This window comes from Choloepus didactylus, chromosome 2 (assembly GCF_015220235.1).
Source record: "Choloepus didactylus isolate mChoDid1 chromosome 2, mChoDid1.pri, whole genome shotgun sequence".
Lineage (NCBI taxonomy): Eukaryota > Metazoa > Chordata > Mammalia > Pilosa > Megalonychidae > Choloepus > Choloepus didactylus.
In genome coordinates, this window is record NC_051308.1 from 89,751,079 (window position 1) to 89,774,315 (window position 23,237).

The 23,237-nt window shown below is 33.5% G+C and overlaps 1 protein-coding gene across 6 annotated transcripts in view; it reads right to left on the reverse strand.

Moving 5' to 3' along the window:
* Positions 1 to 23,237, reverse strand: part of RABGAP1L (RAB GTPase activating protein 1 like) — an 891,828-nt gene that overhangs the window by 737,237 nt on the left and 131,354 nt on the right. For 5 of the 6 annotated variants that reach the window (XM_037825297.1, XM_037825298.1, XM_037825300.1 and 2 more), the window contains exons 8-9: positions 10,501 to 10,567; positions 4,264 to 4,366 (exon numbers count right to left, since the gene is read on the reverse strand). In XM_037825297.1, the coding sequence (XP_037681225.1) occupies positions 4,264 to 4,366; positions 10,501 to 10,567 (170 nt within the window). The remainder of the gene's footprint in view (positions 1 to 4,263; positions 4,367 to 10,500; positions 10,568 to 23,237) is intronic. The other variant, XM_037825302.1, reaches the window with a different exon arrangement.

Below are 23,237 nucleotides of genomic sequence, written 5' to 3' on the forward strand. Positions count from 1 at the left end.
GTGATGAAAAATAGTACAACATTGTGAATGTAATTAACGCCACCGAATTGTATACTTGAAAGTAAGTAAAATGGGAAATTTCATGTTATATATATGTTACCACAATAAAATTAAAAAAAAAAAAATACTCCCATGTCTTTTCTCTGATTTATCAGTGTTGAATATAAGTTCACATTTTACTCTACTTAGGTTTGTTTTTCCTAAACTTATTCAAATTTAATGATCTAATAAGCATATAAGCTTATAAGAAATGTAAATCTGTGTTGAACTAGATTGAATTATTACTCTAACAAATTTTATTTTAATAGGATTTATAGCATATCACAATGAAGATAATTTTCAATATCTAAAGATAACTTAAAACCTTGGATTAATATTAAGTTGAGTTAATCAATGGATAATCATTGGATACCTAGATAATTTTTAAGATACAAGACTGGATTATTGATTACTGAGATTAATTTTAAAATTTATATAATTTTGCTTCTTATTTTTATATTCTACAGGGAGGCTATAGTTTTAGGTCATGTCAGTGAACACGTTCATTCTTGTCACATAAGAATAAATAAGTGTGGCTGTGAACACTATTATGAGCTTTCCTAGTCTACTAAAATGACGGGTATAATAGACAGTTGTCAATTACCTTCCCCTAATTTTCTCTTCAAACAGAAGTTAGTTGCTTTGGTTGAAAGTCACAACTAAAATTAGTGGTTGAGAATATACTAGGGGCAACAGTGACAGAAATATAATTGTGTCTTCACAATTCAGTTTCAAGTTTCAGTTTTCCAAGGAAAAAGAGTAGTTTTGTCCTAAAAAAAGTAGTTCTCAAACTTTCTAGTCTCCAGAAACCTTTATACTCTTAGGACTTATTGAGGACCATAAGAGCTTTTGTTTATGTGGGTTATAACAATCAATATTTAGCACATTGAAAATTGAAACTGAGACATCTTTAAAAATCCATCTTTTGATTTGTTTGAAGATAGCAATGACGAACATATTGCATGTAAATATATATCTTAATAGTAAGATGAAATTAGTTTTGACCTTACAGACTGCCTAAGACCTGTCCTAAAGCATTAGTATGTTCCAAAATATGGGAAGAACATAATGAAGGACAAAAACTGGAAAATGAATCTTATCAGCCTTAGTTTATTATACTTAAGTCTGACAAGAAGTTATGAAATTTTTGTGTTAAAATTTTAGCTCATGTACGTCGAGAGTTGACACCTCTCTGTATGTATGTTATATTTTACAATAATGGAAATGGCTGAAGTTGTGGAACTGTGACCCATGACATTCTTTGAAATTTGCTCTCTAACAACTTGTGAAATCATACTTTGAAAGTTATCACTGTTATGTATATATGTTAAAGTTCACAATAAAAAAAAAGATCATGACAAAAATAAATAAATAAAATTTTAGCTCAAAGTTTGCTGAATTTTGATGGATTCATTACTTCCTGGGTTTACCAATTAATGTCTTCATCTGCAATATGAAGGGTTATTCTTTATTTTCTATATAAATTGCCTAGAGAGCAGTTCCTTACCAGAATAATTTTCAGTGCTTTACACTGGCTTTATTACTGATTATTTAAGAAAACAAAGTTTCTTCACTTATGAAAGAAATACGGTTTTTAAAATCATGTTACCTTCTATATTTTTAAAAATGCTGTTGTCACTTTGATTTTATAGCCCAGTATTTCAGGTACATTTCTCAAGCAGCCATGATTCTCTTAATCAAGTGTCCAAACACAAGACAACTTTTTTTCCTTCCCCAAATCAAATCCTTAATAAAAATAAATAAATAAATAAAATGAAATTTTCAGGGTGTTTCTTACACTAAAACTATCTTTCAGATCTTCTAGAGGTCCTCTGGAAAAATCACAAAGATTTGCTCCTTCATCTTATAAAAAAAGATGCTAAAATTTTTATTTGCTTGATGAGTTAGATGGCAAGAATTGTCAGATCATAAGAGATACTCAGCCTTCACTATGTTGAAATTGTATAGGTAAAACGTTACCAATTTAAGAAAGTGTATGCTTGATAGAAAATTCCTGGATATTTACCAATACCCTCATTGTCCACAGTTCATATTTACCCTCAAGAATATCATTGACCAAAGCTCCAATGAAATAATTTTGTCCACTTTTCCTGTATATACTAGTGTCTTGGCAGGTGCTTTTAGACAACAGTATAGTGTTAACTGTCAAAATTTCAGTTATTTAAAATATTTTCTTGGTTACAGCCTTACTTTAATTTGAATCTAGACTCTTCTAGACTACTGATTTTCTCAGCTTCACTATGATGGTGTCAAAGTACGGATTTAATTTTATTTTATTTGCCTTGCATGAGATTCACTGGGATTTTTTAATTTGTGTATTGTTATTCCATACCATTTTGTCATTTCTTTATTGCTTTTAAAAATATATTTTATTTATTTTGTTCAGTATTGTTATTTATGTTAAATCAAATAACTAAGCCTGCCACTAGAAGAAACCTTCATTCTTTTAGAAACTTTATACACCATCCATTTTCATCAACTATACTATCAATTTCATAAAAGTTAACAAAAATGTTATTACATTCTTACTAAATAAAAGGCATTAAACCTTCAAATTCAAGAGAAATTAACATTCTGTAGATTTGTACTTCACCTAGAGGACCTTAAAATGTAAGGAAAGTAATGTTGAGGAGCAAGAGAATAATTCAAAACATACACAACTGGGTAAGACAAGCTTGTTGCAGCAGAAAGACATAAGACATTTCACCTCTCATGCCCTCAACTTCTTCCATAAAAATCAAATTTTATTTAATTTATGAATCCCCTGAGTAATTTACAATTTCAAGGACACTTTGAAAATTTTAAGAATCAGGTCAACATTTTTGTGTGACATCTGAGATGATTTTAAATTTAAAACACATTATATCTTGGATCAGAATATTACTGTAATATAGTATATAAAATTTATTTTAACAGAACAAATAAATTTTAAAATACACTTTTATTTGAGGATCAAATGTTTATTAAAATGTAAAATGAAACTGAACTATGTATTATTACATTTTAACAACAGATAAAATTTCTTTTATAATGATGTTTGAAATTCTTACATTGTAGTCTTCAAAATTATTAACTGGCTTATTTTTCTCATTTTTGCATTTTCTTTCTGAATGATTATAAGAAAAATGGCTAGTTATTTGCAAGCCTCTCTCCAAAAATAAAAAACTGCAGGTGTAAAAATTATTTATTCCTAATATATAAAAAGCTAAATTTTATATAATTATCACATTTTTCTTTATTTTTAGCCCTCATGTTGAAACAGCTTAATGTGTGGTCAAATACATGGAACTTACAGAACTGGTGAGTATTATCTTTAAGGAAATTTGAGAATAATTATCAGTTTAATACTTTTCATTGACATATCATATTTCTATATCAGCATTCACCAAAGCTTCCTGCCTTTAACAAAAAGTCTTCTGTGAATATAAACTATATAATGTAAGACTAAAGATAAAACAAACTGAGCCATTATTTTCACAATATAAATCATTGGTTGAATGACAGTAAAGCACTTAGAGTGCAACCATAACTTATCAGGTAAAACTTTAAATTTTAGTTTAAAGGCAAAATAATGTAGGCAATTAACAGATATTTGGATAAAGTAGGAATAAAAACACCAAAATTGGGAAAAGACAAATGTGTCTAACATTTATAACTTCTGCCCAATACTAGACATGTTAAACAAAATGAAAAAGTAAACAACTAGGGAAAAAAAGTTTGTCACAAATGAAATCTTTAATATATACAAATTCAGAAAAAAAATACTACTAACATCCCAAAGTTCAAAATACTTGAACTAACAAATAATAAATGAAAAAATATAAGTAATCTATAACATGAGGGAAAAAGGTAAATTAAAATAGCAATCAAAAATATGTAAAATTTCATAATTTTTTTTGTTTTCATCATTCTCTTTCATATTCCTCCTTCATCCTCCTCCTAAATAAAACAACTCTAGAGTGACATATGAAAAACAAAGCCCAAATGCTCTCTTTATGATCTAATAAATTAATTCACATACCTATTGGGGGATTCTTTTGAATAATGGAGATTTTCCCCCATTGAAGCATGAAGTATGAAGTATTAAGAATACTGACATTTAAAATGAGTATCGGAATTTTTTAAAAACATGATTAAACAACATCATTGCTCATAATGTAAAATTTAAAGCAAACAATAAGGTATTTTTTAAGAAAATTTCACCTTTTGGGGTTTCTTCATTAAGTGCCAGAAATATTGGTGCATTAGGGTTCCATGTGCCAGTGATAACGTAAGCTCTCCCATCATGACTCTTTCCCATGGATTCCTATAAAAGTTCAAACAGAAATCACTAAGAATATATACATAAAGAAAATCGCTATTTTAAACTATAGGCATATCCTTCTTTAAGCAGCCCAATTAATTAAAATTTGGATTTACAATCAAACCGGAAATTTATTTTCTGTGTAAGTTTCTTTTCACTCTACAAAAGCATTTCTCAAATATGAAATTTTCCCACATCTTTCTGCAAACACAGTTATCTATATAGAGACACAAATCTCTTCCATAAAAGGAGGCATACCCACACATGCTGAATCATAAAAACATATTGTTTTGAAATTCTATTGATCTTATGGCAGTTATCAAAATCTCATATACCTACACATATAAGGATTCACTTGGTTTCTATTAGAACTATGACATGGATCTCACTGAAGACAGTTAAATTGAATTAACAGGTACTCACAGGAAAAAAATAAGTTAGTATTTTTCTTCTAATGTTCTAATTTTTAATATATTCTTAACATATTAATTTACTTTATTCCAGTTAATACCTTGAAAGATAATACTTTTCTATTATCTAGATATCAAATTTGTATACTTTCTTACAATCACAAAACAGTCTTAGGAGACTAGTGTCAGTTTGTAAGCAACACCCAAATGTATTAATTCTCTCACTCTACTTTTATATTTATTCCTCCTTTCTTCCCTTCTTCATCTCCAGTCTGTAAGACTTTTATGAAGTCAGTTCTTTACTCTCACTGAAGAAGTCAGCAACTCCTAAAAGTGAGAGCAGGACCACATATAGGTTGTATACATGTGTGCATGGGTATGGCAGGGGAAGGGAGTATGTCCCATGGGAGAATATCATACAAGACACAAATATGTTCATATGCAAAAGCATATTATCTATAATACTTTCCAGTTTCTGTACCAATTGCCTATTATAAATAGTTACTGCTAAAAGGGTCAGACTAAAACAAAGAAAAAAAAATTTTTCCCCACAAACACTTCTCTGAATCCTTATAAAACTGAACTAGTTATTTGGTAATTACTATGTATATTTTTCTATGATAATCTTTCCCTGATATTTCACAGCCAGACTGTGTAGCCTGAGTGTAAGGACTCTCTATTCCAGACATCAAGTATACTGCCTACTGACCCAAGGCCATTTGTAAAGAAAACAACCCTCAGCAACCCAACACACTTAAATGTTCATATTCTCTCTCTCTCTTCCCTCCTGCCCCCATTTTCACACACATACATACACCCCATTCCCTCACTCTACCCACTACTGGACCTCCACTCAGAACAGGAATGGGCACCTGACCCAAGGGAACCCAATCCATTCCTGGATCAGAACTTGTGTTGTGCTTGAATCCAAAAAGATGAACTAGACCAATCAAATTATCTCTTTCAATTAACAAATACCAGGGAAAGTGGGTAGTTAGCAGTGGAAGCTGAAGTTGAAGGCTTTTATGAGAAGTCAGGCCAAGTCAGGCCATGATAGGCCAAACATAAAACATAAAATGAACTTAAAACAGAAATACAAAGTAGGGGAAAATATCTAAAGAATATCTAAAGAATAGAAAAGCATATTGGTAGGAAAATTGCCAAGTGTTAAGGAAGAAATACAGAAAACAAACATTAAAAGTCCTTAAAGACAGTAAACCAGGCAGAGACTAGAAGGCAGGGAGGAAGGGAGGGAGGGAAGAAGGGAAGGAAAGAGAAGCACAGAGTGAAAGACAGAGAAATGAGGGCAAGAAGGCAGAGACAGTGGGCAAAGGGAGGCAGAGGGACAAAGCAGAGAGGGAAAAAAGGGACAGGGAGGGTGAAATTAAGGAAAGGGAGAGAAGGGAAGAGAAAAAGAGAGGAATAAAGAGAGGCAGGGGGGAGAGAAAGAGTGGCAAAGAAGGGAAGAGAGAGGGGTACAAAAAGAGAGCAGAGAGGGGCAGAAAAAGAGAGTCTGAGCACCAGAGGTAGAGAGTGAGATCCAGGGCAAACACAGTATCTATATGGAGGCATGAAGAAGGCAAGCACCTAAGCAAAAAAGAGGCTCTGAGAAACAGTAAGCTTATCGCAGGGGTTGGTGAGGCAGAAGGGAACAGACCAGGTAGCAGAACCCACTTTGCAGGTTTGGGTACAAGTACATGAAGATCAATAAACCTCTTTTGTCTTTAAGGTGTTCTAAGTGAATCTATGTTTCTTGTAACCAAAATAGCCTAACTCAAACCACCATGTTTTAATTTCTCAGTAGTCCTCATAACACATGACCCCAGTAGTAGTGTCATATCTATCAAATACACTCAATAAAAGTTTCTTCTCATCAAGTCTGATATTTTTGCTGTTGAACTAGACATTTCTATCACATGATTTGGCATGCCCCCAGCCCCTTCTGCAGTCTTTGCTGAAGAGTTCTCCCAGACTCCTATGCCTCCATGGCTGAGGGGCATGACAACAAAAACCTCTGCCCAAACCAGACTATGCTGGAACCACCAAATGCCATCTTCTTAGGAAAATAAACCAGGAAATACAGACAAAGAGAATATGGCAGTTTTCAGAGGGGACACAAGATGAAAGGCCATCCGATAGATGCTAGAGAAACACAGAGTGAACTACTGTAAAGTAATGAGCAAGCAAAAGCTCTAAGGTTGAGGATGCAAAGTGGAGGGCAAAGCAGCCAAATGGTACAAGAAAGAGGAGATGACAGAGAAAAAGGAAAGGAAGGAAGGAAGGAAGGAAGAATGGATTGAAGGAGGGGGGAGGGAGGGAGGGGGAAGGAAGAGAGGGAGGGAGGGAGGGGAAGGGGGGAAGGAAGGGAGGGAGAGGAATGGGGGAAGGAAGGGAGGAAGGGAGGGAGAGGGGAGGGAGGGAGGAAGGGAGGGAGAGGGGAGGGAGGGAGGAATGGAGGGAGAGGGAAGGGAGGGAGGGAGGCAGGCTGGCTCATGGTGCTAATCCATTAAGCAATTAATTTTGAGGATAGCAAATACTGAGAGCCATGCTCTGTACCTGTGAGTATCCAACAGTGAAAACAAAACAAAATGGACCTGAGAGTGTAATGCTTTTCAAACAATAATTTTTGACCCATTTGTGGATCATAAAATCAATTTAGTGGATAATGGTCAGACTTTTGTTTTTAATCAAGTAGAATAGGAAATAGAGCTCATCACACATGTGAGGATCAAGAATTGTTTATGAAACTTTTAACTCTTTTTTTTTTACAAATACACACATGCAAGTGTATTGGATTACAATTTAAAATTAAAATGTAAAAAAAAAAAAAAATCCAGCTATTAGTCTAGTGTCTTTAAATGGTTAATTATAAAGATCCACAAACTTCCTGAGGCATCTCTAAGACATCCTTGGATTTTAAATTGTGTTCCAGTTCCATGAAACCTTGCTCTATTGAGTTTTCTACTCCTCTTGGCTCCTGTTAGGTTTTTCCTATGTATCAATGGTTGTGTGTCTAAAATTCTCATTTCCTTATTCCTACACTATAAATATCCTCACCAAAATATTACCATTACTGAAAAAAAAATTGAGTCTCTGTTACATGTACCCCAAAAAACCTAACTAATTTTATTTTTACATGATATTATTTATAGATACACATACATATAAAATAATACATAAATCATATACATATAATTGGGCTATTCGACTGAAACATATACCTTCATTTATAAATATGACCTCTTTCATTATGATCTTATATTTCAACTAGATTTGCAGATTATCAAACATAGATAAATCTGAATTTACCTTGTTTATTAGAAAATATTCACAGAGAATAAAAGTCAACTTTGGTTAAAAATTGTTAAAAGTCTCACAATTCTGTCTCACAAATTCTAAAGTTAAACTAAATGTATGTGGTGTCAAAGTTTGTCAGAATAATTGAATTTAAGAAGGTGAAACTTGTTTTCACAGTGTTCACATGATATTTGGGCATGTCATACGGTGGAGGAAGCATAAAGTGGAGTGCTCTAGAGGGCAGAAATGAAACAAATTAGGCAAAGATACAAAGAATATGATTTCATGTAATTATAAAAAAAGAACTTTATTATAACTAGAACTGTCTCATAGGCTCGATTATAAGACGATAAGTTCCTTTTTATCAGAGGTAGTCTAGCCAAGGCTCAACATCATGTATTAAGGTATCATGCAGATTTCAAGTACTGGGTAACACAAACACTAGTGTTGATAATTGAAAATACAAGTCCCCCCACTTGTCTGACTATTTTTTGTACAGGTAAACTTTTGCTTATCTTTCTAGGAGTGTTAATGATGATAAGCCTGTCGATTTTGATAATGGACCCCTAAAGGTGGACGACTGCCCTGCAAGTAAGACAAACAAAACCAGGAGGTCTCAGAAGTTCATGCCACATTTGTAATTCTATGATTTGAACTTAGGTTTTATGAAAAAATCTCCAACTAGTCATCTTAATCTTTTAAACTCTGAAGGTCCACAATTAATCAGAACCTAGGATCTTGCAAGTTTTTAATGCCTCAATGTTCCTGAACTACCTTTTCATGGAATTTTCAGGACTCCAAAATGCTATGGCTTGCCTTAGGTAAAAAACCACACTCTTTAAAGTTATCATAGAGACAGATGGAACAGAGGTGGACAAATAGCTAATTTATGTTTCCACATTCAATGTAACTGGTCATCCTTACCTGACCTATTCAGGCAGTACCTCCTCTCCACTTCCCCGGCTCACTGAACTAACTCTATGAGAGCACTTAACCCATTGTTGTAGTTGCATACTTAAAGGGCTGTTTCCCTCCTTAAACTATGAACCCATAGATAGTAAGAGCCATGTTTTATTCATATCTGTAACCCCAGCACCTCATTCACTGCTTGGCACACAACAGGTATCCAAAAGGCTGAATGAACCATTCAAGTACCACTAGAAAATCAGTGTGATGTTACTATGAGGTAATTCAAAGAAAATGTTGACATCTTGGGTGATAATTAGCTGACATTTGTGAAACACAACTGAAAGGAAGAAAACATGTGGTGCTTATTATTAAATCTAAAAATTTCAGTTAACTAAGTGTGATGGTTAGGTTTATGTGTTATCTTGGCCAAGTGATGGTGTCCAGGTGTCTGGTCAAGCAAGCACTGTCCTAACCGTTACTGCAAGGACATTTGTGGCTGGTTAATAAACCAGAAGGCTGGTTTATTAAATCATCAATTAACTGCACCTGTGACCGATTACATCAACAAAGGGCGTGTCTCCGCAATGAGAGAATTCAATCAGCTGGATTTAATCCAATCAGTTCAAGACTTTTAAGGAAGAGAGAGAGAGGACTTTTCTCCTTCAGCTAGCCAGTTTGCTGCCTGAGGAGCTCATCGAACACCTTCATCGGAGTTGCCAGTTCGCTGCCTGTCCTACAGAATTTGGACTTTGCATCCTCACAGTTGCTTGAGACACTTTTATAAAATCTTATATTTACAGATATCTCTTGTTGATTCTGTTTCCCTAGAGAACCCTAACTAATACACTAAGTGAGGAACTTTTTACTTACTCCAACTTGACTATTCCCTATAACACTTCCAAATCACAAAGTAAATGTTTTCTTTAACTGCAATGTTAGAAGGTATTTCTGCTTAAAAGTTAATATGGCTCACTAATTTTACATCAAATACCAACTCCTGAATGTACATTAACCTTTAAGGGCATTCCTTAAATAAATACTACTTCTACAACAACTATACTTTGCCAAAGACAGGTAATCAAGATGGAAAAATTCAGAAAGGGAAATGCTATAAAGAAAACAAAAGCATTCCTCACAGTACTCAAATTAATAACAGTGCATTAAAATAAAAGAAAGGCACCGTATTCACTCTGGAGATGCTTGCTATAATCATGTACTTAGTGTTTTTGGCTCAAAGAAAAGACATCTTCCTAAGAAGCCAAACAGATGAATAGATGGGCATTATCATAACACTTTACTTTTATTTGCTTTCAACTTGCATATGATTTCTTGGTGGAAATTTACCAAAACTGTCCCTCACAAGTAATTTTAAGTTAGAGTTTCCAAATTGAATTATAAGTATTACAGCTGAAAGTTAGAAACAATTTTGACAATATGACAAAATTTTTAAATATAAAATATTTTAAAAATATAAAATAACTATCATCTACATTTGGTTAAGGTGCTTAAGATTATCATTACCATATCCAGTAAATGCATGTCACTGTTCTTCACGTTTCGACCTGGGCTTAATAACATTCCAAAACATCTGAAAATATTGGAAAAAAAAACAAAAAACAAAAAGAAGAAATAAGGTATCAAGAATATATAGAAGTAGAAGCCCAGTGAGCAAAAAGCCTTTTCATAATAACTATACAATACGAGCTCTGTACTTACAGTAGCTTTAGTTTGTTTCTAGAAACATCACAAATTAGAATTCATTTAGATACATAATAAAATTGCATAGACATAAATTATCTAAATTCCCAGATCTCCATTTTAAATGTGAAAGATTGCCAATGATCATAAACTACCATAAATGGCCACAAATTGTTAACTGAAAGAAAATACAGTAGTGATGGTAGTGAGATACAGATTAGTTACTAGATAGAACTGAGATTTTATTTGCCTTAGCTATGCCAAATATAAGGTCAAGAGCAACTACCCTAGTTAAATCAAAAAGGTTTCTGAAAATAAGAACAACACATTGTACTTCTCTCTTTATAATAAGCCAGATTAACAGAAAGCTACCTATTACCCTATCAATAGTCATATGAACTGAGTAACAATTTAATGTATATCCTCATTTGAAAAAACAATTTATATGAACCTCACTATTAAATATGCTATATGTATATTAGTGACAGTATTATCCAACATACTACATACTATTACTATTTACTCTACTCTGTGCTTCCTGATGCTAGAAAAGCTTTAGGAATCTCATCAACACTTCCACTTTAGTTATAAGGACTTTCACAATCTCTAAAGTTCTAATCTTTTACATTTGTTAGTGTATGTATTATTAGCTCTCCTTTATGGGTGAGAAAAGTTTTAAGTCTGGAGAAGTTAAACAATTTACCAAAATTTATATTGCTATTAAATAATCCTTGTAACTTGAAGGGCAATGGGAACTTTCCAAAGTGTCCTGCCAACAAATGCACACCCACACTTACTAATATTTTTATTGCAGCTTTCCCAAATTTAAGAATATGCCTTGAAGCATTTTATAGATGGGGTAAGGAATGTAACTAAATTAAACATGATAAGATTTTTTAAATTTCAAAATAGTGCAGCTGACCAGTCAATACTTATTTGATTCTTGCTGTTTTCCAAAGTTTACCTTTCCAACAGCATAGCTTTTGGAGCAAAATAAGTCTTATCCAAAAACGAGCTTAGTAAGTGGCAAAACAATATACACTTCCCATGAGTGCTTGAGGATGCCTTGCTCAAGGATCCCTTTTGACATCCCAATATGATCAAGTACAGAAAAGACAAAATGGATAAGTTCTGAGAATAACTTTTCAAACATATTATTATGCCACTGAACAAAATATAATCTACTAAGACAGAAATACTTAAGCTCTATTATTCACAATTTTAATATGATTATACACCACTATGATATCTCTCCTATGAACTCCTATAACAAACACTGTCTGTAAAAAATAAAATGGTAATTAATCATGCAATTCACTGGAGTATTTATTCTATTATTGCTTTAAATTCTTGCTAAGCAAGAATAAAAGATTTAATTCTTTTTCAGTTATAAAATTTGGTCTCTCCAATCAGGAAGCCAGGTCACTGAGGGCAGAAGACTTGTCTCACATTCCCCTACATACTTTGCATCAGCTTGCATCACACATGGGTGTTTTCTAAGAACAATTTTCTATGTTACAGTTTTTTTAAATTACAAAATTATTTAATGTTCATTTTAAGAACTTAAAGAATACCAGAGTATATAAAGGAAACCTAAATACTTTCTCCATTCTCTCTCCAATCTCAGCTCCATAGGAACCAACGCTAACGATATGGTATGCATCCACCCTACCTTTCTCTTTGATCTTTTTGCAAATTCAAGTTTTCCATTATTTTGTTTGTCAAGCATCTACAGGTAAATGGTAAAATGGATAAAATTTTACATTTCATTGGGCTAATATTCCTATACTAAACTCTAATACAAAAAAAGGAACTTTGGAGGTTCACATTTTCCCTAAAAGGCAACATGTATCACCTTGTTTTGGTGATCTCTGATGCACTGCTCTTTTCCAGTCTTATATATTAAAAATCCTACCACCAACCAGCAGTTTGACCTTCAAGAAAGCATCTAACCCCTGTGGGCTTCTGCTTCCCCATCTAGGAAACAGGAGAGGTTTAACACAGCACTAAAATTAAATATATTTTTCTATCAAGCTGTATTTAGTCATTTACAAAATTATACTTCATTAAAGCACAATAGGCTTCCTATAGAGACAGCAAGATCTATTAGGAAAAATATGTCAGGAATTAGATAGATATTATTAGTACCACAAACACCTAATGCAAATATTAAGTGTTTCATTAGGGAGTTCAAAGCATTCAACCTTCTCTTATTAATTCTATAAATAAAGTAGAAAGCAAATTGCTATTGTGCATATTTTCTCAAGGCATTCACAGCATAACAGGGGAGGAAAATAAGTAAACAGGCAACTATAAACCAATATGGTACATTCTATGGTAGCTACAAGTACAAAAGGTTAACAAAGGACAGAGAAGACACATCCAACATTATTTATTAATATACTATTTTATAATATAATCAATAGCCAACCTGACCCAAAATTTAAAATTAAATCTCCTGAGAAAGAGACGATGATATTAATAATAATAGCAGCTACAGTTTATTGAATGTCTTAACTTAAACTAGACCTTAACTTAAACTAGACCCTACTATAGTATTACATTTACATTTCAATACAACCCTCATATAACAGATGAAAAAACTAGTTTCCAGAAACCTGAACTTATATGTCCAAAGAAACACAGTTATTAAATTATAGGGCTGGGATTCAAGCCCATGTCTATGACTCTAAAACCCCATGGTCTTTCTGTTACTGACACCTCTCTAAGCTATCAGCAGAAAAGACTATAAATTCCCTGCAAGTCACAAACTTCAGTGTCACTTTCCATATTTCTGAAATGCAAATATTACCTATTTGCTTGTTCACTTTTAGGGTAAGGTTTGAAATGAAAAAATCATGACGAAAGGCACTGTAAACTAGAAAGATGTTACCAAACTATAAATTATTATAATTAACGTTATCATTAAGAAAATAATACTTAGTGAGTTTTTACTCAAAACAGAGCTTCAAAAGCTTTTAAAACAAAGTCAGCATCCACAACAAACACCAAAAACTCAATTCTCTATCATAGCTTTAGACTCAATTGAATGAAAAAGGATGTGAGAAAAATAAAGATGTTATATTTGAAGTCCCACAATAGGAAACTTTAAAATATTTTACTTTTTCCCTTTAGTTCATCAAAGTACAAGGTTCCTACATACCTCCATTAAGACTTTGCATCAAGACTACGAAGGAGAAAAGGAAAGAAGGAAAATATCTGACCAATCATCAGTTAAAGAACACCGTCTCTTACCAGATTCAATTTTTATTATTAGAAATGGAAAAGTGACAAGATAAAAGGATATAAACAGAACCGTAAAAAAGAAAAGGTATAACTCCGTCATAATTTTTCAGAAAATATGGAAAAACACTAAAAAAACTAAACAATTTCATGAAAATTGGAATCCCTGCCAGCCTCACCCCAAAGAGGCTAAAATAAAAGGAGCATTGGTTGGAAAAGTCTCGTATAAAAGAGTTGCTGGGATTGTGTTCTGCCTACCAAAGGAATCCAATAGAGAAAGATATACAAGCAGTCCTCACTATGCACGGGAGTGTGGAACTATAAAAATGGCAGTACAAGCTGAAACTGTGCAAAGCAGTCTTAACAATGGGAAAAACTATAATTGTTCTGTGATTTTTTTAAAAAATGTGTTAAAACATTTTTAGAAGCTATTATTGTTTTTTATAAGTATATAGAGAAATGAATAAAATTATAAAACTATTATTTATTTGGTATACTGAAAGTGAAAGCACTTAGAAACACTAAAAATGCAAGCATTTTAGTTATTTGAAAAAACTTTTGATCAAGAGTAGTTTGAACAGTGCTTGCCTTCTATTTTTCACATAATTGAAAATAAGGAACAGGCATCTTTTCTATGCCTTGGCAAATCGTACTTCTTTCAAAGTTTGGATCAGCTTCTAATATTTTATCTTTAGTGCTTTCAACATTGTGAAACATCTCCAAGATCTCCTTTAGCATAAAGCCTTTACTGGTATCACTTCCTCTGGGACGGTCATCCTTCTCATCATGACCACTTTCCTTATTTTTGTTAAGTTCATCTTCTGGCTGCATATCCATAGTCCACTAACCGGTAGCAGTATCAACATTCCCAGAGTCAGCTATTTCTTCTATAATTCCATTTATGTTGTACTCAAATCCTGCAAAATCTGTAGAGTGCAATAAAAGCTTCTGCCATACTACACTTATATTACTAACTGTCACTTCTTGCCATGGTGCTTGAACGTTTTCGGTTACATGCTTTATATCGTTTCTTCCAAAACTCAGCTAAAAAATTACATGATCTCCAGTCTCCTTGTAATTACCTTCTTTTTTTTTTTTTTTTTTTTTTCCAATGTTACAACTAACCTCAATGCTTTAGCATAAATGCCAGCAAAACTGATTGGGATTTTTTATTAGACTCTTCAATTCAGAGTAGAAGAAAACATTCCATTTCAACCATAAGCGGATTTCTATCTAATACAATTTAAACTAAAAGGTGTTGGAGTGATTTTACCCTGTTTTTTATATTAATCAGGCTTTTTCAATATGGTTCACACTCCATATCGATTTTTGTAAAATGTTGTGGTTTTATCACTGGGAGACAAGGAGGCAATACAACTACATGCTTTGCTGTTTGTGAATGAACTGAGTAATAAATGTGCAGTGACCAATAATCAGCAGAAATGAAAATAAGTGACATAATAGATCACTGATCATGTATTTACACAGTGATTTGTGGACTGAATAGGTCAGCAGTGAAGTTTGTACTTTGTGCAATGACTCATAGTTAATACACTGTGGTAACTGAAACTTTAACCATGTTGTCAGGGCACTGGTATTATTTAACTAAACTATGGTAACAGAAGTTCACGCACATTGTAACTTTGCAAACAAGGGTTGCCTGTATATTCATCTGAGTTCTAAACAAATCTAGCCAAGGTTTTGCCTTCTTCTGTTAACAGGCTACCCTGATTCTGAGGGCTACTCTTTATTCCCCCTTATCATTCACAAAGCACTAATAATCTCACTAAAAGTTATGATTGTGGTGAAGGTAACAGCACTAATAAGAAGAAGAAGAAGAAGAAGAACAGCAAGCATTTATTAAGCACATACTCTCTGCCAGGAACTATTCCAAACACTTCACAGATTATCTCATTTTATCCTCCCAGCATTCCTGAGTTAAATATTATTCCCAACATACAAATTGGAAACTGAAGCACAGAGAAGGTAAATCAATTGGCCAAGATCACTGTTGAGCCAGGATTCAAACCCAGATGAGAGATCTCATAGTTGATGATTTTAAAAATTTCACTCTTCCAGTTTCAGTGCCATCAGTAATAGGAGAAAGGAGTCTCTTCATTAGGACTTATACTTATCAGCAAAAGAGGTAAAAATACTGGTTATTCCTTTCTTTTCCTTCATAAAATAAGAAATTTTATTTGTTCCCCAAAGATTTCCTGGAACATAGGACAAATTACTGGGAAAAAAATAATTTACAATTGGTGCTTTGGATTGTCTTAGATCTGCTACAGGAACAGAGAATTTAACCTACAGGAAGTCTATAAAATACGAGATATATTTTTAAGACTTTTTTTTTTTTTTTAAATTCTAATAAACCTCAAGAACATACCTCAAACTTCATACCACCACTGGGCAGTGTTTCCATTAACTCCCACATTAATGAATGGTTCAAGCTTTGAAATGCAAAACCACAACTCAACTATGAATACTTTTATATAGCTCTCTTCAAAATACAAATGGAGAACTTAGAACTTTGCTATAGCAGATAAAAAATATAATATGATATTAAAAATGATTAAAACAATCAAACCAATAAATTTTAAAATCTAATATTTGGTTTGATCACAGTTAAAAACAACCAACAGATTAACTGTTTTCATTTTCCACCCAAATGGAATAGTACAGGAAATTCAAGTAGTGATACATTTTGGGGGGTTTTGCATATAGTAGATTTATGCATGAAAATAAACAAATGACAATCTACAAGTATTTTTACAATAGAATATATTTGTATATATAACTCAAAAATATCAAAAAGCATGAAGAGAAATAACATTTCTCACTGTAGCCAGAGCAGATTAACAAAGGCCCATCTTGTACTTCTTCATAAATATAAGTCAAATATAAGTAGAGTTGAGGCAAATATCAGCAAAAATGATAAATTCAGTTTTAGAAGAGAATTTAGAGAATAAGCAACTTCACAAAGTTTTTAATAAAATAAAAAACTAATGATTCCCCCTAGAGTTCTTGCTTTCTTTTCCTTCTTCCAATAATCATTTCACTTGTTAATTTTTCTTTCAATTATATTTTCTTTTATCTACATTCTACATTTTCTTCTCTGTCCATTAATATATTGTGATCTCATCCCTTTAGAATTTTATCTCTCTTTATATTTCCTCCCCATTTTAAAAAATACTGTGCCAATATTGCCATTACTGGATTTCAAAAAAAGTTTTTTGTTCCTAATAATTTCTTTAACCTATTCTGGTAAAAAAAAAAAAAAAAAAAAAAAAAAACCTGTCAAAAACAACCAACAAAAACCATTGGGTATTTTCAACTTTTGGTAACTGGCTCTATTTTGCAATACTTCATGGAATTCTTGTCTTTTTATATGATGAGTTGATCATTGATACTAGCACTTATCTTAGTATTCTAAAGCAAATGTAAATAAATATATCTATTTCAAAGTTTATATGCACAATTTTCCAACATGGGAAAAACCATCTTGAATCTTCTGTACTTATTGCAAAATATAAAATAAAATTATTGTCCAAGTATTTAATTTCAAAAGAGAAAAAAGAGCAAGAAAAAAACAATTTCATTAATATTTACACATAATAAAGTGAAGAAGAAAGTACAACAAACAATTTGCTGCTTTTTTTACCAAGAAAAAGTATTTTATCTAGGCCATGTTATTTAACTAGTAAGAAAGGAGTAAAGATACTCTAGGAAAAAAAAAAAGATTCCTTCATTTGTTCATTATTTATTGAGCACCTAATAAGCCAGGCACTACTCTATGCCCTGGGTATACTGCAATAAATAAAACAAACATGGAGCCCTCACAGAGTATACATTCTAGTGGAGGAAGGTGACCAATAAACACGCAAATATCTGACAATATATGCAATATAGAAAAATTAAGAAAAGTAAGAGCACTAGAAAGTACAGAACAAAGGGAAAGGGGTCTATTATTTATATATTATGGACAAGGAAAGCTTCACAGAGAGGATGGCATTTAAGGAGAGATCAGAAGGAAATGAGAAAGTGAGCTGTATTACTATCCAGAGGAAAAACACTGCAGAAAGAGGAAACAGCAAGTGGAAAGGTGCCTGCTTGGCCTGTTTGAAAAACAGCAAGGATGCCAGTGTTACCGAAGCATATGAAACAGGGCAAGACAGAAATGCAAAGAAAGCAAAAGAACCAGTTCATACAAGATTTGGGCTTTGATCTGAATGAAATGAAAAGCCATGACAGAGTTCTGAGCAGTAGAATAGCATGATCTGACTAATATAATTAAAGGAATCCTTTAATTGGTGTGCTAAGAACAGAATGAAAGGGGCAAAGACAGAAACAGGGACACCCATAAAAGGCCACTGCAGTAATCCCAGAGAGTTACTAATGGCTTGGAGCAGCATCAAAGTATAGGAGATAGGGATAATTAGTCAGATTTATGATATATTTGGAAGTATAACTGATATGATTTACTGATGAACTGGATGTACAGTCAGAGAAAATGAGAAGAGTCAATAATGACACCAAGCTTTTCAGCCTGAGTTACTGGAGGATCAAGTTACAATTCTACAACATTGAAGGAGACTATGGGAGGAACAGGTTTGGGACAGGGCAGAGAATCAAGAGTTTGATTTTTTAACATACTAACTTTGAGATACCAAATGAAGATCTGGAATGGTTGGATGTGTGAGTTTAGAGTTCAAAGGAAAGCTTGAGTCAAAAATAAAAATTAGACTGGATGAGGTAACCTGAAGAGTGAGCATGATAGAGGAAAGACTGCCGGAATAATATCCTCAAGAAGGCAAAATGGAATAAAATCTAGTATACAAGTCAAAAGCTGGCCTTAAGAGCCATAGTAATAAGAAAGAAGGATACAGATGTGATAGACTGGTAGATGAGGTGATGGGAAGAGGTAAAGCTCTATTCTTATTGCTTCTATTTTCTTAAGTGAGAAGAAAACACCATCAGATTAATGTAAACATGGTGAAAGACATCAAAGAGGTTTAAAGAGAAGGTGTGAAATATTCTTCTAGAAGAAGAGAATCTGAATATTGATGGATAACCCAGGAGTCTTGAACTTCTTACAAAGCCTAAGAGAAACAGGGAAAATACAAATATGTCACTAAGACTGAGTGCTGCGGGTAGGAAGAAGGCTCTTAGCAGGAGCATGCAGAGCTCTGGAACACCCCACTTTACTCTGGCCAAAGTAAAGGTTATATTCTCTTGGCGTAAGCCAAGGTAGGGGCAATTTTACCAAAAGAATGTGAGCTCTGGGTATACACTTACTCTTACTGATGATGGGGAAGGGAGTAGAGTATATGAGTGTCAAGGTTTTTCTTGGCATGCATCAAGTAAAGAAAGATGACTTCTGGGTACCTAGAGATACCCTCAGTTGACGTGTTTGCAAAATTGTGAACCCAAATGTATATTTATTTGTACTAGCTCAATAACCTCATCTCACAAATGCTACTATGTCTCTGAAGACAAGGCTCAAAAGAGCTGTCCTACATCCTCACAAACAGGCCTTCACGTAGGTGAATACCCACTTCCTGAAACCATTAAAAGCTACCCACCCATATACACACACACAGCCCAAGGAGGAAAATAATAACTTTCTGGATGAAAATCTAGGAATAACAAAATGCTCTTGTGTCAGGGGTCCCCAACACCACCCCCAGGTTCAACAATTTGCTAGGGGGATTCACAGGACTCAACATATAGTTGAACTCACAGCTGTGATTTATTACAGTGAAAGAATTCAAAGCAAAATCAGCAAAGGGAAAAGGCCCATAGGGTGAAATCCAAAGAAAACCAGATACAGGCTTTCAACTATTCTCTTCCAAAGGAGTCACAGAGCGTACACTTTAATCCTCCAGCAAGAAGTTGTGACAATACATGTGAAACACTGTCTACCAGAGAAACTCATAGAAACTCAGTGCCCAAGGTTTTTCTTGGAGGCTGGTCACATTGGCACCCTCTGCCTAGCATGTACCAAAATTCCAGACTCCCAGAAGAAAAGCAGGTGTTCAGTAAAACCACATTGTTTGGACGTACAGTTTAGGCAAAGAGAACCATTCTTATCAGTTCTGGGAATGGTGGGAACCCACCCAAAATCCAAATTTCCAAAAACTAGTCAAGGACTAACACTTCAAAAAGGCCTTTTTAAGGATAGCAGTTTCAGGCCTGCTATGTTAACTCTTTTCTGCACAGTCCTGTTTCTGTATTTATATTTTAAGTAAAGAAAAGTTTAATTTAAAAAATATCTGGGTATAAAATCATACAGAGTCCACAGAAGCTCAAATCCATTTATAACAGCTGAATCAGGCTATATAAACTTTTGATCAGTTATCAAAAAATAATGGAATAATTTATCTTACCAAGGAAACCTTAAAGAAAACAATGTGAATAACAACTAGGAAAGTAATATGAGAATAACAAGGATGAGTAAACTCAATAAAACGTATTGAAAATGGAAAAAAACAAATTAATATAAAGTACAATTGCAAAAGTTCACCTATAAGAAAGACTTATTTAACTTAATTGCTCGAAGTTCTACTAAATAGGAATAGTATTTTAAGTTGGTCTTTCTTTTTGTTTCCTTCAAGTGAATACCCTAAGGCTGAGCGAGTACTCAAGGAAGAACAAATTTGCAAGGGGAGTGGAGGGGTGGAAGGATGGTTTTCTCCCCAAGGCTAGTATTCAGACCTCACTGGAGAAGGAATGACTGCAGTCAAATGTATGGCAAAACAAAACAAAACAAAACAAAAAAACTGACTTGATTATTCAGGCAGAACTGGACCAAAATCACCAGGCAAGGAGAAAACAACCCTCTGGGGTATAGGTGGCTGAGGGCGGCAAATAGGTAAACAGAAGAAATCAGGGCCCCCAAAGCTGGCAGGGTGGTGCATGACCTAGGGCAGATAGTGTCCATGTTGGGCAGGCCACAGGAAGGCTATGAGCTGGTGGAGGAAGCACGAAACAAGGACAATGCTGGAGCAGAGCACTACTGGATGTCCCTATACCTCCCAGCAAAAACAAGAAATAACAATTGCAGTACACCAGAACCAGAAAGAAAAGCCCCTTTCTTCTGCAATGTCTCTCCAGTTCCCTCTACTGACAAAACCTAGTATAGTGTTTTCTGCAAAGAAGCAAGCAGCAACCTAAAATACTTCAAGTTCCATTAATGCCGAACACGTAAGATGGTAGACAAGGGGAAATAAACTGATAATTAGCATAGGATATAGTTAAAATACCACATCTCTTCCAATTCCTTAATGATCAGGTTAGAAATCCAAATTTCTTGAACCAATAAACTAAGAAATGATTGTCACACTATAGAAATACACTATGATTTACAAAAGAATACAAGAACTCCAAGAGTGAACTGTAAATTGTACCAAGGTAATTTCCTAGTTTTGATAATATGCTATAGTTATGTAAGATCTTGCCCTTGGGTGAAGTGGGCCTCTCTGTACTACTACTACTACTACAACTTCCTGTGGGTCTGTAATTCTTTCAAAATAAAAAAAAAATAAAAATAAAAAAAGAGCTTCAAGACATCTAAAATGGATTAACTTTTAAGAACACGTTACAGAAACCAATGTGTTTTCACTGCTCATATAAAATAAAACGGTGAAGGTAATTATATTATCTACATACTAATACATATACCATACTGCCACTTCCACTGGGTGCTAACTAGCAAAAGCCAGCAATGGAAGACATGAAAATTCTATCCTAATTACAAGTTCTAGTCCAAAGGCTGAGAGAGAGTTACCGAAGCTTCTAATTATCTACTCTCCAAGGCACCTGATAATGCCAACAGCTCTCCATCAACTGTCACTTGAAATCACTACCAGAGAACAATGAAAGTATTTTTGTATACATAACACCCTGTTTTCCTAAGTGTATTTGCAAGAGGGTAAACAAGGAAGCTCACAGAGCAGCTTTTAAAATAACATGCAGAGTATGGATTACCCCATTAATTTTTTCCCATATTCAGAAAGAGGAGGAATGATGGCCTTTAGGAGAAATTATAAGAACATCTAACTCTCAATTTTGCTAAAAAAATTTAATAGACATACAAATTTACATGTAAAATGCAAGTCAAACTAACATCTGGGCAACTTGATGACTTGAGCTTCTTTCTATATAAAACTAGAGCAACTTACTAGGGATATGAAAGCAAAAATAAGTACAAAGTACATGATACAATTTGATTTTCTTCCACACTAATTTCTTTATACTACAAATTAACTTTATCAGCAGCAGTTTTAAAGATTCAGAGATGTTAAGAATTCTCTTGACAACATTGCCACCTGCTGGATTACCTTAAATTCCACTGTTTACATTTTATAATTTAAATTATAAACCAATAAAAGGCAAGGGTGTCTTTTCCTAAATAAATAAATATCTGATTACAAAATTTCTCATATTACAGGAAATTCGGTCTACTATATTTAACATAGTATTGCTTGGTGAAGACCTGTTAGGCTGAAACAATCTCAGTCCAAGCTGGTTAGGATGTTGACAGAGGTCACCTGAAAGTATGAGTGAAAAAGGGAGCAAAGAAACTTAACATACATTAAGTAATAATACCTGAACACATAATACAGCTGAACACATAATACAGCTATTATGTGTTGGATATTATCAACAAGATTAGTTATATTAAAATAAAAACAATATAGTAAGTGATTACACATGGGATGAATTATAAAAACAACTGTCCTAATGTTATACAAATGGGTGCCTATGTCTTAGGTAAATTCTAAATGAGCATATCCTGATTCAAAAAATGCTCTATCTCAAAAAACTTAGAAGTTGAGTTAATGTGCTTTGGAAAAATGCCTTAAAATTATTCAGAAAGGAACTGAAATTGTAAAAAGCAACATTTCTATATTATTGCTTTGTGAAATATATTTAAAATGTAAGTAAGTGTAAATGTTTAAGCAAGTTAACAAATAAAATATTATAATTAGGCATTCAACTATTTAATCTATACCCATCAAGGTTTCTATATCCAAACTAGGAGTTTCTCATTGGGAAAGGAAGGATCGCCTTATATTCAGGCATAGCACAGGCATAATATACCATTTAATCATAAAATTCCAAGATTTTTAAATAGTATTCATTAAAAGAAAAATTACTTGACACAGTTACCTAATACTTCTTTGCCTATGTTACTATATACTTTTTAACTGAAAGCTGCTTTATGTTATGCCAGAAAGTAAGGAAGTGCCTCCAAAAATGACGAAGGCATGTCAGAAGGACATAGGGCTTGAAACAGACCCCACTAGCCAATT